Source organism: Pholis gunnellus (assembly GCF_910591455.1).
Source record: "Pholis gunnellus genome assembly, chromosome: 7".
Classification (NCBI taxonomy): domain Eukaryota; kingdom Metazoa; phylum Chordata; class Actinopteri; order Perciformes; family Pholidae; genus Pholis; species Pholis gunnellus.
In genome coordinates, this window is record NC_136533.1 from 8,744,468 (window position 1) to 8,758,588 (window position 14,121).

At 43.9% G+C, this 14,121-nt stretch overlaps 1 protein-coding gene across 2 annotated transcripts in view; it reads left to right on the forward strand.

The window, feature by feature from the left end:
• LOC306698602 (CUGBP Elav-like family member 2) overlaps nucleotides 1–13,238 on the forward strand; it is a 22,103-nt gene extending 8,865 nt beyond the window's left edge. Inside the window, exons 3-14 of one of the 2 annotated variants that reach the window (XM_079162976.1) lie at nucleotides 1,918–2,000; nucleotides 3,447–3,495; nucleotides 4,574–4,708; nucleotides 5,540–5,619; nucleotides 6,735–6,896; nucleotides 8,052–8,115; nucleotides 8,647–8,784; nucleotides 9,414–9,530; nucleotides 10,043–10,273; nucleotides 10,376–10,522; nucleotides 11,452–11,653; nucleotides 12,536–13,238. In XM_079162976.1, the coding sequence (XP_079019102.1) occupies nucleotides 1,918–2,000; nucleotides 3,447–3,495; nucleotides 4,574–4,708; nucleotides 5,540–5,619; nucleotides 6,735–6,896; nucleotides 8,052–8,115; nucleotides 8,647–8,784; nucleotides 9,414–9,530; nucleotides 10,043–10,273; nucleotides 10,376–10,522; nucleotides 11,452–11,579 (1,334 nt within the window). In that variant the 3' untranslated portion in view covers nucleotides 11,580–11,653; nucleotides 12,536–13,238. The remainder of the gene's footprint in view (nucleotides 1–1,917; nucleotides 2,001–3,446; nucleotides 3,496–4,573; nucleotides 4,709–5,539; nucleotides 5,620–6,734; nucleotides 6,897–8,051; nucleotides 8,116–8,646; nucleotides 8,785–9,413; nucleotides 9,531–10,042; nucleotides 10,274–10,375; nucleotides 10,523–11,451; nucleotides 11,654–12,535) is intronic. The other variant, XM_079162977.1, reaches the window with a different exon arrangement.
• Nucleotides 13,239–14,121: the final 883 nt, after the last annotated feature.

A 14,121-nucleotide genomic window follows, 5' to 3' on the forward strand; every position in this document is an offset into this window, starting at 1 on the left:
GTCCTGACACACCAAGCTGGACCACACTCTCACAGGCCAGCCGTCGCTGGTAGTTTTCGAGGTGGTATCGGCATTGTTCAACCCTTCGTAAGCTGCTGTTCCGCTGATTGAGTCTGTAAAATTGTTGGTGGCGCCAGTCAGAGTGTTGCCTGGCTGTTCAGCTAAGTGAATCAGTGATATTATCCATTTAGTGAAAGGCATGCTGAAAACAACGCTGTTACTTGGAGATGGACATCTTGCCGTGCAGCAGTAAATTATAACATGACGACTCTGTGTTGTCTGTGCAAATATATCGGACGCCTTTTAATTGACCAGCAGTGTAATTTGCTTAATCTTTATGGAATTTGCTAAAGGTTAACCTCCAAATTTAGATCTCTGTAAAGTTCCCAGGGCTCCTGACTTTACTGTGGCTATTTGATTCAAAGCAGCATTTAGTGTGTCAGGAACACACCATGTGACCAGGACAGCACTTGGTTCACATGATCTTTTATACACACACGCATCTAATGTGACCAAATACTCCTCCCTTTGAGTGTGTTCAAAGGTATAGCAGAAGGATGCTTATTATTCTGTTCGTATATAGAAATAAAGGCAACAAACAGTGTGCAGTTCATTGGGAGGCTGAAGAGTTCAAAGCCCCCCTTCTTTTCTCCCCTGTTTATATGTGGAGTGTCAGCTGTGATGGCCTATTGACATGTTAATGCGATGTTAATGTATTCTAATAGATAATCTAGCCTGATCACAGCGGCCTTTGGCTCATTCGGCCTGTGTGAGGTGAATATGTTGCAGCGGCACGCCCATCTATTCCATTCTCCTCTCCCAGTAGTCCTACTCCTACTGGGAGAAGTGGGAGGTAGTATTATCAAAGCACGACGGCCTGATGATATCTAGTTTGTTTATTTGCATGGCAGATAATACTCCCTCCACCCCCTTCCTATGTTATCAATCTCGCTTTTGTCTGCAGAAATTGCTGTAATCCCACTTCCATTTTGCTTGTTTACTTTGCCACGGATCTATCGAAGAGCCATCAGATTTGCCTGTTTTTTTTTAGGTCGCATCTACTGCAGGTCATGAAAAAATCATCTGATAACAATCACGCCTCTCTTGGATGGTTTATTTAGCTCCAATAAATTTGGAGGCAGGGCTAAGCAGCAGAGAAAGGGAGAGAGCTCAGCCGGTTGTGAGAGAGGGAAGAGAGAGAGAGAGAGAGAGAAGAGAGCAGCTCGATGCATATTAGAGTTCAACAGCCCTCCCCGCGGCCTGCGAGCTCCAGTAACAGCATAATACACACTATGTAGGTCAGAGACGCTGCAGTGCTCCACTTCCCCAGCCCAGTGAAACTGACAGGCTGGAACGCCACTGGCGGTCTGCTGGGACGGAAGGATGAGAGGCTTTTTATTTTTTTTTTCTCCCTCCCCCGCTCTTCTTTTCTTCATCCCCCCCTCCCCCAACTCCTCTCTCCTCCCAGCTTTCCTCTTCCTCGCGCCTCACTCCGGCTCCCTCTTGTCTCTTTGTGCCGTTTTCATGCCTCCTGTATGTCTGTTTTGTCTGCGATCGGCTCCTTATGTAATATGGCGCTCCGATGTGTGGCTACCGTGTTGACCTGCTCCTCCTGACAGCGATCTAACCCTGTGGTCATCTCTATGGCCGTGTCACACAACAGCCTTCAACTATCTCATCACTCCAGTGTCCTCGCTGTGGGAGCTGTGTGCACCATCTAACAGTCGGCGCTAAGAATATCCTGTCACGTGTTTCTAACATGTGACGTACAGACAACACACACTCGTCTGTTTAGCCACTTGCTCCGCAGCAGTAGTGGGATTGCATTAATCGTCTGTATGTGCTGCGTTTTTAATGCCGTTTTTTTTTGTCTCCTTACCCCCGCCCCTTTGTTTGTCCCGGTTTCTCTCTCTGCAGGATGCTGTTTTGTTACTTTTTATACAAGAAAAGCGGCGCTGGAGGCCCAGAATGCACTGCACAACATAAAGACTTTAAGTGGGGTGAGTAAGCACAGTATGGGCTGCTTTTAGCTGCTTGAGCCGCGCTGCATCCCCGATGCAGTATGCTGGCCAATAATGAGCTCTCGGCTCACTGAACGCCTGTCTGGCCTGAAAAATAACTCGGCCCTGAATCTCAACACACTAAATTGATAAGCCAGCTGACCCTTACACACACACACACACACTACATATGCAAGTATCAGGTAACGTTGTGCTTGACCGGGCAGCAGGTTATTCGCTGAGGCACAGGACCCAATCCCCACAAAGTGGAAAAGATTATTAATGCTTGTCTGCATGAATCATTGATGCACATCTACATTTTTATTTCCCAGAGTTGGAGGTATAAAAGGAGTCGTGTTGGAGTCTTTTTTTATTATTTTTTTCTAACAATGGAGCCTGGTGTGAGAGAGAGTGTGGTTTCTTAATTCATTGGCTGATTTATCTGGAGATTAAAGCCCAGTCAACTGGAATAACTGTAGCTGCTTGTTAAACCTCGAAAAATCCGCCCCGCCTATACACCATTTTAAATGACTCCCTTCCAATCAATTACATCGATAACAAACAACTCCAGCTGTCGATTTAAATCAATAGCAGTCTGTTGGGAATGGAGCAGCTGTCTGTGAGGTTACAGGTAAATATTGAACTGTGTTGATCGATGAGTGTAGTCGGCTGAGTAGACTTACAGCTCTGGCATCCCAGTCCCCGATCCCACCGTTACTGGCGGAGACTACGGGTGAGTTTGGTTTGTGTGACATTGGACGAGCTTGTTTCTGTTCCTGTTTTCTCTCCCTCGTGTGCCTCCCTCTCTCTTGGTCAGTGACGCTCGCTTGTACCCACACTGAGCGGGCCATCTGTCTGCTTCTCTTTAGCGCTTGTCAAAAACAAACCCACCAGTTTTTCATAAGTACAGCCTGCTCGGGCATCTCACGGAGAGATTTATTTCTTCCCTTTCACGTCACGTGGCAGGTAAAATGAGCTAAAAATACATTTCCCTTTGAAGTTCTGTGAGTCGCCGTGCACAAATGTGTTCATTAAGTGGTAGGAAGTGACAGATCCCCGAGCAGTTTCTCACATGAACACACCGCTTCATCTTCATTTGCCACACCTTGTTCTTTTTGTATGTGATATATTCATAATTAAAAATAACTACATTTCACTGTACATTTGAAAGGAGTACAGAGCTTGCTTGTCAACCATCTCGGTGATATTGTTCTAATGAAGATGAGCGACATTGAGAGGAAGAATCTCTCGGTACAGAGAGATGCTGGAGGGTTTGATCCCCGCCATCGACTCGTAGACACACCTTCCTCAATCTAGCAGTTGCGAGGGATGATGGTGTTTTGAGCGAGAGAACACATCAAGAGCGATGAATGCTGAGTGGATGAGTGTGAAGATGTGAGACTTGTATTAACCACTCATCTACCCTTTTTTATTTTTTTTCCCCAGATGCATCATCCTATCCAGATGAAACCCGCTGACAGTGAGAAAACGAGTGGTGAGTGGATTCATGTGAAATGTGGGGCTGTCAAAAGTTTGAATATTTGTTCTAAAAAAACAAATGGGTTCAAAACTATTCAAACATCTATTGTTGCTCATTATGTCCGTGACACGGTGTCCTAACGAGCCGCGATGCAACGTAGCACGCTGGTTTGACCTGAACTTTTGTCTGATGCTCTGTTTCTATTTATTTCCGTCGAACTCTAAACCTAAATAAGGTGGCAGTCGGTTATATTTTATTTCCAGTAAATATAAAATGTGTTTTCCGTAAAAAGTACAAATGTAGGAAGATGGCAAGAGCAACTCGCCCATCTTTTCGGTGGTTAAGTCTCCGGTCTGATATCGTGCGCTCAGCTGACGGGTACGTGGCGAAACGTAGCGCTCGCCGTTGGGACGCGGTGTCCCACGTTCTCTGCCATCGTTATGGTTGTTGATGAATAATTTTGTTATATTTCATTTTCAATTAAGGAAAGTGACACTGAGTGACTCCCGTCACGCGGCGCATTAAGGCAGACAGCCACATATATTAAGATTTAGAACATTTGTTGACAGCCCTTGTGAAATGTAGGGTGACATCCGCCTCAGCCGGTTGAGGAAAACTATATTTAGATTTATGGATTTATTTATTTTTGGAGTTTAAGATTTTAAAAGAGGGCAGGGGGGCTGGATTGTGACTCTGTTTAATGCCGAAATGAAGGCCAGAGGGGAGGACTTAGTTCAGGAAATGTGCAGCAATACACAATTTCTGTATAGTGTCAGGGGTTCGGAGGATTAAGGGCTTTAAAGGCACCAAGGGGAGAAGAGTGGAGCAGGTACAGAGGATCTGGAGGAGAGCGCAAATGGATGATACAGTCGTCTGTTTCGAAGTAGACACCGAGGAAAAACAAAGCTGCAAGTTGCAGAGATCTGTACAGCGAGGCTGGCACCTTAAGTGAGACGTGGAAAATATGGCAGCATGACGAGGAGAGAGCTTGAAGTGCACGATTTAACGCCTGGTGTAACTGCAGCTTTTCAGAGCGTCTCCTAATTGTTTGTCTGAATAGCTTTCCTCTCTTTCCTTTTTAATCCATCTGCAGCGGTAGAAGACAGAAAACTCTTCATCGGAATGATTTCAAAGAAATACGGCGAGAACGAGATCAGAATGATGATGCTGTCTTTCGGACAAATGGAAGAGTGCCGAATCCTCCGGGGTCCAGACGGTCAGAGCCGAGGTAGGTGTGCTTTCATATCCTCAGCGAGTATTCACTCAGGCCCCTCCCTACTTCCTCATTTAAACCCCCCAAAATCAAGGGCTATTCCGTTCCATCGCCGTTGCTCTCGGCCTCCACATCTCGCAGCGAAACGGGCCGCCGCACTCGCCGTCCGGCACAATGGCCCCGTCGCCTTGGCAACCGCTGGCTGCCGGTGTTTTTTTTTTCTTTTTTCGTGGGCTCAGCTGGCAGGCGGCTCGGCTCCTCTTTTAACCGCCTCCTTCATCACACTCTACAAAGGCCGGAATTAGCTTGTTGTCGCATCTCCTACACGGAGCTCTCTGCTCGCTTAAAAGCCTCGGACAGCGAGCGGCACGAGTGTGTCGATGTGTGCGGAAAGAAACCGTCGCAGCAGAGACGGTTTTCTGTGAATCTCTTTATTTTAATTCAGTCATTTTACGCAATGAGACCACATATTTGAAATGGACCTTAAAATACCCTTTTGTTGCGGATTTCACACGTGATCAAATCCTTTCTGTGTGTATTTATTTGTGCATTTTCTGTGTTTTATAGTCACCGTTTCACCACATAGTGGAGCCTCTCTGGGTGGCAGTTTAACCCGTCGATCACTGTGCTCATGTGACACGTGTTACTGTTCTCCTTGTTGTGTTCTTTCTCCGTGTGCTAACCAGTGAGGGTGGTTCTGTGTGCTTGGGAGTTGCCATTCTCTGTACTGTAATGTGTTTTTTTGGGGTTCATAACGAGTTGTCCAAACCTTTTGTCTTGTTTTGTTTCTTCTTGTCCCTCCCTCCCTCCCCCCTTCCCTCTCCTATTGTTCCCCCCCCCCTACAGGCTGTGCGTTTGTCACATTTTCTACCAGGGCAATGGCAACGAATGCAATCAAAACCATGCATCACTCTCAGACTATGGAGGTACTGTACCCCTTAGCACCTATTTTTCATTCCCCCCCCATACATTCTGCTGCCCCCTTGTGTTGGAAAGATGAAGAACCTGTCCAAGCAGATGGCCTTCAATCATCACAGAGCAGGAGTCATTTCCAAAACTGCTCTTGCTAATTACAAAATTACATTGTTGTCTGCAAAATAATTGAATATAACTCGCCCCTCACATAGCTGCTGAGAAATGCTGTCATCTCTACTTTTGGGCTGTATGTATCCCATTTATTGATCCTGATCATTAGAGCCCTGCCAGTCTGCCATAATTATGATTATATATTTTGGACCACAGGGAAAAGACCTCCCACCCTCAAATATAGGTTAACACAGAATGTACCCAGACTGGAGCAGCTATTCCTGTCAGAGTTCTTCAAAAAACTAGGTCCATGTCATCATGTAGCCAATGGTATCTTTGTGGAAGTGGAGCAGCAGTAATTTGACAGCTAGCAGGTCAGAGCCTCCCCAGTGAAGCAGCAGACAAAGTCTAATCAGAAGCCAGATTTAAACTGCCACCTATTTCCCCGCATAGCACAACCTCCCCGATTCCCAGCTGCCACGGGAGGTGCTGCTGGTGCAGACTGTCCAGCCTGTTCCCTGTGTGGCTCTCAACTCTCAAAATACTTTAGCACCGCATGCCTCGTGCCCATACGTCTGACTAAATCGTATGAGACTGTCTTGTTTGTGAGATTGTACGTATTGTAATGCATTTTCCTTGTTAAGGTGTGCTGACATATCCTCGTTTGAATGTCTTGTTTTTTTTTTTAAGTGTTGTCCCCATCTGTTGTCTGCTTGTCTGTGGACTCAATTTAGTTCCTCGTAGTGCTAAAACAAATTGACTGTGTGCAGCATTGTCCTGTGCTCCGTCTTTTGGAATGTGGCCTGCCTCAGCTCTGCATGGCAGACGTCCTCTGTGTGCTAGCTTTGATACGAATGCAACGGGCATTAAAAACAGATCTTGAGGCATAGACGATACCCCCGTTTTTTTGAGAAAGCCCTTGCAACGACTGTGTTCTTGCGTTGATTAATAAACTCTGGATTGTTCAGCGTGCTTCCGAACGGGTCTAACGACTCTGACCTCTTCACTGCTTCAGGGCTGTTCCTCACCTTTGGTGGTGAAGTTCGCCGACACACAGAGAGATAAGGAGCAGCGGCGCCTGCAGCAGCAGCTCGTGCAGCAGATTCAGCAGCTCAACAGCGCCTCCACCTGGGGAAACCTGGCCGGCCTGGGGACCCTCTCACCGCAGTACCTGGCAGTAAGTGTTTGTCCAAACACGCAACCCCACAGAGCCGCACAATTACTCCTGTGTCATCATATGGCACAGTTTGGGTTCCAACATGTATTAATAGTTGAACCATATGTTTAACATATGGGCCCACTTCACTTGCTGTGCAGGTGTAGAAAGAAACAGAAGCTCCTGGGAATATAAAGGAACACGTTTACACATGGCTGTACATGTCAAGTTTGTATTTAATTTGTGTAGATGGAGTCTAACAAACGCTGTCACCTGACAATATAATTCTATTAAACAGTGAATGTTGTGGATGGAAATGCAGCGGCCATTTTGTCTACAATATGGGCAGCAAACCTTTGCAAAAATTGTTGAAAATGGTTTCTAAGTTCTCAAAAAGATGACCTCATCAAAGAGCTAATGATACAAAACGTGTGCAGAATGCACATCACACAGGTTTACACATTCCCTGCGCCTCAGAAGATGAATATGTAGCTTCACAATTTTTGTTCTTGATGAGAGACACGGGCGTGTTAGTCTGGTTTGAGGCAAGGCTACTGAATGAAGACCAGGACCCGGTCTTGAGCGATGCGGTGCGACACAAGCGTATTACTGTAGCTGCGATGTTGTAGGGTTACATCAGACGGCTCTAGAAGTAAAGGGGTGGAGTCTGCTCAGGTGCTCTTCGGTTGCGATCGGCCTGACTGAAGTTGTTGGCGCACCAGCTAGTGAACCAGATTTAACTGTGCACGCGTTGTACCCCAAATTATATGATGCGTGACGTTTATTTGAACTCTCTCCATCTTTAATAAGTCACATGCTCATTGTCTCCAAATCAAGAACACCCGAGCTGTTTGTTTCTCGTAGTAAAACTACAAACATTGAGACAAAGTCTGATTGCAGTCAGATTTGCGATCCGGTCTAACTGAGACATACTTGGATGTGACTCAATAACCAAACTATGCATCACATGTTGGGTGATGAGTTTAGGGAAACCAAGATTACAACATGCAATCCTTGTGCTCACATCTACTGTATAAAGTCAAGACTTGAACTGACAATGTTGCTATGAAAATGCATCCAAACAAACACATTTTGATTCTACTGTTGATACATTGAGACCTGATTGTGTCCCATGTTGATTTTTGAATTCATTCTTTCTTTCTTTGTCCTCAACAGTTGCTCCAGCAGGCCACATCCACCAGTAACCAAGGCAGCTTCAACAACATGCAGAGGCTAGGAGGTGAGTTCACCCTCTGATGTTCTGACCACTGGTCGTGAGTCATCCTCTATAAATGAACAAGCCGACACTTTTCATGTCAACAACCTTGTGACTTTGTGCCTGACGCCCACATGGTTTCAACTCTCAGATCAGTGGCACGTTAATAACCAGCGCTGTAATTACACAGCACATCAAATTAACAAACGACACAGACCTCTCTGTTTAAAGCTGTGTTTTCTTTTTATATGTGATGAAAGATACATTTCTGAGGATTGGTTAGATGTTAACTTGAACAGCATTAAGATTGGTTATAATAATGCGCTGATGTATCCCAGCAGTGTACAATAGAGGAGGCTTAAAGAAAAATGTTATTTTTAATTGATGACATTGTCCCGAAATCATATCCCATTTTAAACTGCAGAGATGTTTTCTCTACGCTTGCAATCTGGAGAGGTTTGTTCCCTCCGAGACGTTTCTGAAAGGCTTTCTGAGAGAGCTTTAGCATAACTTTGGAAGTCTTTGATAATCACCACTGTGTCTTCGTTCTCGCAGCAGGTGTGAACCCCCTTCAGCTGCAGAACTTGGCCACATTAGCTGCTGCTGCGGCTGCAGCCCAGAGTTCTGGCAGCCCGACCTCCACCAGTGCTCTGTCTGCAAACAGCGCAGCCCTGGGAGCCCTGGCTAGTCCAAGTAATTAAACACCGACACGAGCTGTAGTATGTGCATGCACTGTATATAAAGTGTTACGCTCCCTGTGTTCATGGTTGTTTTATTTCAGTCAGAGTGCTTGTTTATGCGGTTTTGCTTGCTGGGTTTTTGACCTTTTTGCTAAATTCCCCCATGTAGTTCATCTTCACACATTACATTTAAATCTAAGTGTAAATAGAAACCCCTCCCCCCCCTGAGATGAACCTAAATGTTGTCCACGGTTAGCCCTCCTACTGCTTTGACCGTATCAACCAACTGCTCTGCAAACCTCCCTCATCCGCTATTTGCCTAACGGCCCTCAGCCATTCCTCATTTATTTTATGGGAGTTAATCAGCCACAGATAAAATGTTATGAGAGCCCCATTTCCCCTTTTTAATCTGTGTAAATATACATTGGCTCCGTCTGTCTGAGTTTTACATATTGCTGCTGCAGTAATGACCTCTCTTCGTTAAGGACAGATTTCTAACTGCCCCCCTCAGTGCTGTGTCATCCGCTCATAACCGAAACAATTTGTGGCAAAGAGGCCAAACGTGTAGAGTGACACAAGGTGTTGTTGAGCATGAGGTAGTCACCCGTATGTCATTCTTGTTTTAATTGTGTCGTTCAACAGTGGGTTCATCAGCGACCAGCAGTGCCATGAACACCTTGGCATCTCTGGGCACCCTGCAGGGTCTCACTGGGAGTTCTATGGGCCTCAACCTCAACGCTCTTACCAACAGTGTTAGTGGTAAGGATGTCCTTTTTTAAGATAGATTTACCTTTTTTTTTAAAGCTCACTGATTTGGATTCTTTACATGGACAATAATGTTAGATTTGTTATTATTTATCTATATGTTTATAAGTGAGGTTTAAGTTTGCAGTGGTGTTGAACTGGACTTCATCATACTGAGAGGTGTTTTTCATCGTTTTGCCGAATTTTCAAACATTGAGGGAGGAAGAATATTAGAAAGACATTTCAATAAAAATCAGTCCAGTACAGCAACACCAACTACAACCTCAGTAATACAAAGATAGTTGAACTAACGGTGTAGAGTATGATGCAGAGCTGTTGTACTGGACTGTATTTTATTATATAAAATAATGAAGTGAGGCAGACTTGACAAACAAAAGGCTTTTTTGTAAAAGTTAGTTTTTCTGCCCCCTGGTGGCCAATACATTTGATTCCTCAAAAAAACAATTCTGCAAGTTGCAAAATGTGTTAAGAGATAAAAACCCAATCCATTTGTTTGTGTTTGGCAGGTATGGCAGGTATGACAGGAATGGCAGGTATGACAGGAATGGGAGGTATGGGAGGTATGGGGGCCATGAATGGAGGCCTGGGAGCCTCCATGGCCAACGGGTCAGCAGCCAGCTCCATGGATGCTCTGACCCAGGCCTACTCAGGGATGCAGCAGTACGCAGCCTCCGCCCTGCCCTCCCTCTACGGCCAGTCTCTGCTGCAGCAGAGCATCGCTGGAGGGCAGAAGGAAGGTGAGCATCACCTCTTTTAACTATCACGTTTAACTATTTGTGTCCGCATGTGCCTCTTAATGCCTGTCTAACGTGAGTGTTTGGTTTTCTTACCGAATGGAGTAGGGCCAGAGGGCGCCAACCTGTTCATCTACCACCTGCCCCAGGAGTTCGGCGACCAGGATCTCCTGCAGATGTTTATGCCTTTTGGAAACGTGGTCTCTGCCAAAGTCTTCATTGACAAACAGACCAATCTGAGCAAGTGCTTTGGTAAGTGTGCTGGCACCGCTGGTCTCTGAGGCCCTCTTTATTATAACTGATGGGTGGATATTGTGGGTATCGGTTTGTCATGGTGCCACCTGGCCTCCCATTTAAGTGAAGCTGATCCAGTCATGATCTACAGCGAGCAAACATCAAGAACAAGTTGATTCTCTCTCTAATAAACTTGGTCCTCCTGTTGTCTGCAGTACAATTCAAACCTGTGACATAAGTCCGTTTTGAGTTTGATTGTGCAACATAATTGGTTTAATCTTTTCATTGAGGTTTTGATGCTTTGAAATATGCCACCATTTTTATATTCTAGTATTATGTAAAAACATGAAAGTCAACACAGAAATATGTTCTGTTTTAATTAGTTACTTTTATTTTTGGCTTTTGTTTAGTTGACTACAGATTAAAGGATTGTTTTCACTAATGTTTAAACTATAAAAGTATTTATTTCTTAATGTATTTAACGTGAAATGAGTGGGATTTGATATATGAACCAATCAATTTACAATTATGTAACCGATGCAACACCAGCTGGTCATCGCATATTGAAGAAGCCGTATCAGAATTTATTTACTTGATGGATGACATAACCAGCTTTTCAAAATAGTTATCAATTTATTTTATGCATTTGTTTATATTTTATTTACTATTGAGCAAGAACTGTCAAAAAATATGCATCTCAAAATGATCTTGAAATATTGTTAGAGTTGGTTAACTTGTATTAAGTAACCCTAAATACTGTTTTTGAATTATTAAATTAAATCATATTTTCTGGCCACAATCTTAAATATTAATTGTAAATGTTTTTCCTTTTTCCAGTAATTGTCCTCTCGACCAAAAAATACCCAGGAATAACCTGTGATGCCCTTGCATTTTGTTAATATGCTACAGTGTCCGTCTATAATGTGTCGTAACGTTTCTGTTCTCAGGGTTCGTCAGCTATGACAATCCCGTGTCTGCCCAAGCTGCTATCCAGGCCATGAATGGTTTCCAGATCGGCATGAAGAGGCTGAAGGTTCAGCTGAAGCGCTCCAAGAACGACAGCAAACCCTACTGATCCTAGCCCCGGGGCCTCCCCCTTCCCCCCCACCCCCACCCCCCCGCCCCAGCTCTAATGCTAACACTGCTAGGGTAAGTTCACCCTCCAGCCAGAGACTCGGTGGGGCAAGGGGGCAAGGAGCCCACCACTGGAGGGAGACTTGCTCTATTCCTAAAAAAAAGAAATGGTTGCAATGATCTTTCCACGTTTTACTGTACTCCATTCCTGCGGTTTTATCATGTAATTTGAGTCGGCTTAAGTATTTTAATGTATATGATTATTTATGACTTATCACTGGAGTCGGTGTTCGCTGGAGGTACTTTGTGTCACTGTAATTAGTGGAGAGCGTCAGGTGTGTTTCCATGCCATTTCATTGCCTTCAGGTCAAGCTCGACAGGTTGACTAAGGATCAGTAGTTGTGTTGGAAGGGGCTGAAGCTAGAGCTTCAACCTGTGTTTGGCTTTTTTACGTCTCCTTCCTTTTTCCATTCTTAATGTGAACGTCTTTCCCTCCTCCGTCCCGTCCCCCCCCACTCTCTCTCTCCATCATTATCTAAGCCATGTTGAGCTAGGCTACCTCTCTTTGCTCTATTAACAACCTCTTCCAGTCATTCCATCCATCCTCCAGGTCTCCCACTAAGGGGGGACTGGCTCTAGATGGATCTCTTTGGGTGCCAAGTATACAGTTAGTGCATGTCGGAGTCTCTGCCATACGTCCTGGTGTCACTTCCTTAAATCTGTGTATTGTTTTTGTGTGTCGGGCGGGGGGTGGGGCAGGGTTGTTTACCGCACTGTCCTTACTGTATGTGGTGATTGGCATTGTTTTTGTTGGTTTTTGTGCCTCATGGCTAAACGATTCTTGTGCTGTGCCCCTAACTTTCTCTTCTCTCCTCTTTGTCTTCTCTCTCTCCCTCCCTCTCCCTCCCTCTCTCTCTCTCTCTTGCTCTTCCTTTTGTGTTTTTGTTCCTTTTTTAGAACAAATCTCCATGCCTGTTTGCTCATCATTAGCCCTAGCATGTCTTCATGATGTTGAAAGCCAAGCCAAACTCCTGGCCTCATCATCCCACCATTGTCTGTGATGTCTCTCTAAGCTCGCCTGACCAATACCTGGCCACCCACTGACCCTTGACCTTAGCTCAACCTGATTTCTCTGCATGTATATTCATTTTGTTCAGTTTGTTTCTGTATAGATATGTGACAGGTGGGAGAGAGGTCAAGCAAATCAATGTGAAAACTTACCTGCGTTGAATTCATTTAAGAGACTTTTTTTCTTTTTTTTTGCGAATGTTTTAAAAACCTGTGGGATTTCTTATTTTTAATTTAGCTTTGTTTTTTTTCCTTTTTACCTCTCTCAGTAAAGTTCACTTGAAAGTTGAATACAGGGATTGGCACACAGCTGTGCTATTTGGTGCCATTAGCAATATGTTGGCTTCTTAAAAAAACAAAAGAAAATGCTACAGACCACTTTCCAACACTTTTGAAAGTCTGACATTAAACCCCTCAGTGCTCTGTAATGGTCTCTACATTTTGCGGGCAGTGTGACGATTTACACCAAGGCTATTTAAAAAATATTTTTTTTGATTTAAAAATAAATATCCAGTGTATTTACCTTTTTTCTTTTTTTGAACTATTGATGGCACAATAAAAGGTACATTTGCTCTGTTTAGAGAAATGGCTACCTACATGAGTCAACTTTTTTAGAACTGATTCACAAATAGACAATCTGTGGTTTAAATGCACACTTAGATTACCTATATTTTATACCATTGAATCTATAGAAGTTTAACTAACAGAACCCAGGCAAAACTTTGGGTTTTTTGTAGATTATGTTGTAATGTCATCTGTGTCGGGGGGGTCTTCAGTGTATTACATTTTTAAAGAGGACTAAAAATCAGTTTGATCAGCGTGACCGTTTGAGGTCATTTCTAGTAAATTAAAAACACTTTAAGTAAAAAAAGATCCTCTACATTAATTGTAATTTCAACTTCTGGGGATTAAAAAAAAGTACTTTTTTTTTTGTGAAGGGTCACAGTATGTAGACTTATTTCTCCTGCGTTAAAGAAAAAATTAGTGTTCAACTTCCATGGTACGTCTGGTTGACTTTCTGTGAATTTGTCATTAATAATTAATTTAATTAATGGATGTTTCTCTTCGGTTTAGTTTGGATGCCTCATGTTGAACGATGATTTACAATGTCTGTAATCATACAGATGCCAGACAATGTCTTTTTGTTAGAATTTGTTGTTAAAGTGCCCATGTGTCAAACTCTGTGTTTTTTTGAATTCACACAATTTTTCCTGTAATATAACTTAGTTTTCTTTACACACACACACACACACACACACACACACAGACACACAGAGCGACACAAAACACTTTTCTGTGGTTGCATATGTGGGAGCCCCTGAAGTAGAGATCACTTGGATACAACACATGACCTGGCGGTCTCTGCACATTTTTATAGACACACACACACTTGCTTTTTTCTATTTTAGTTTTTGGCTGATAGTTCTTTTTAATTGATTTCTAGTATCTTGTTTCACGATGCGAAGCACATCAAT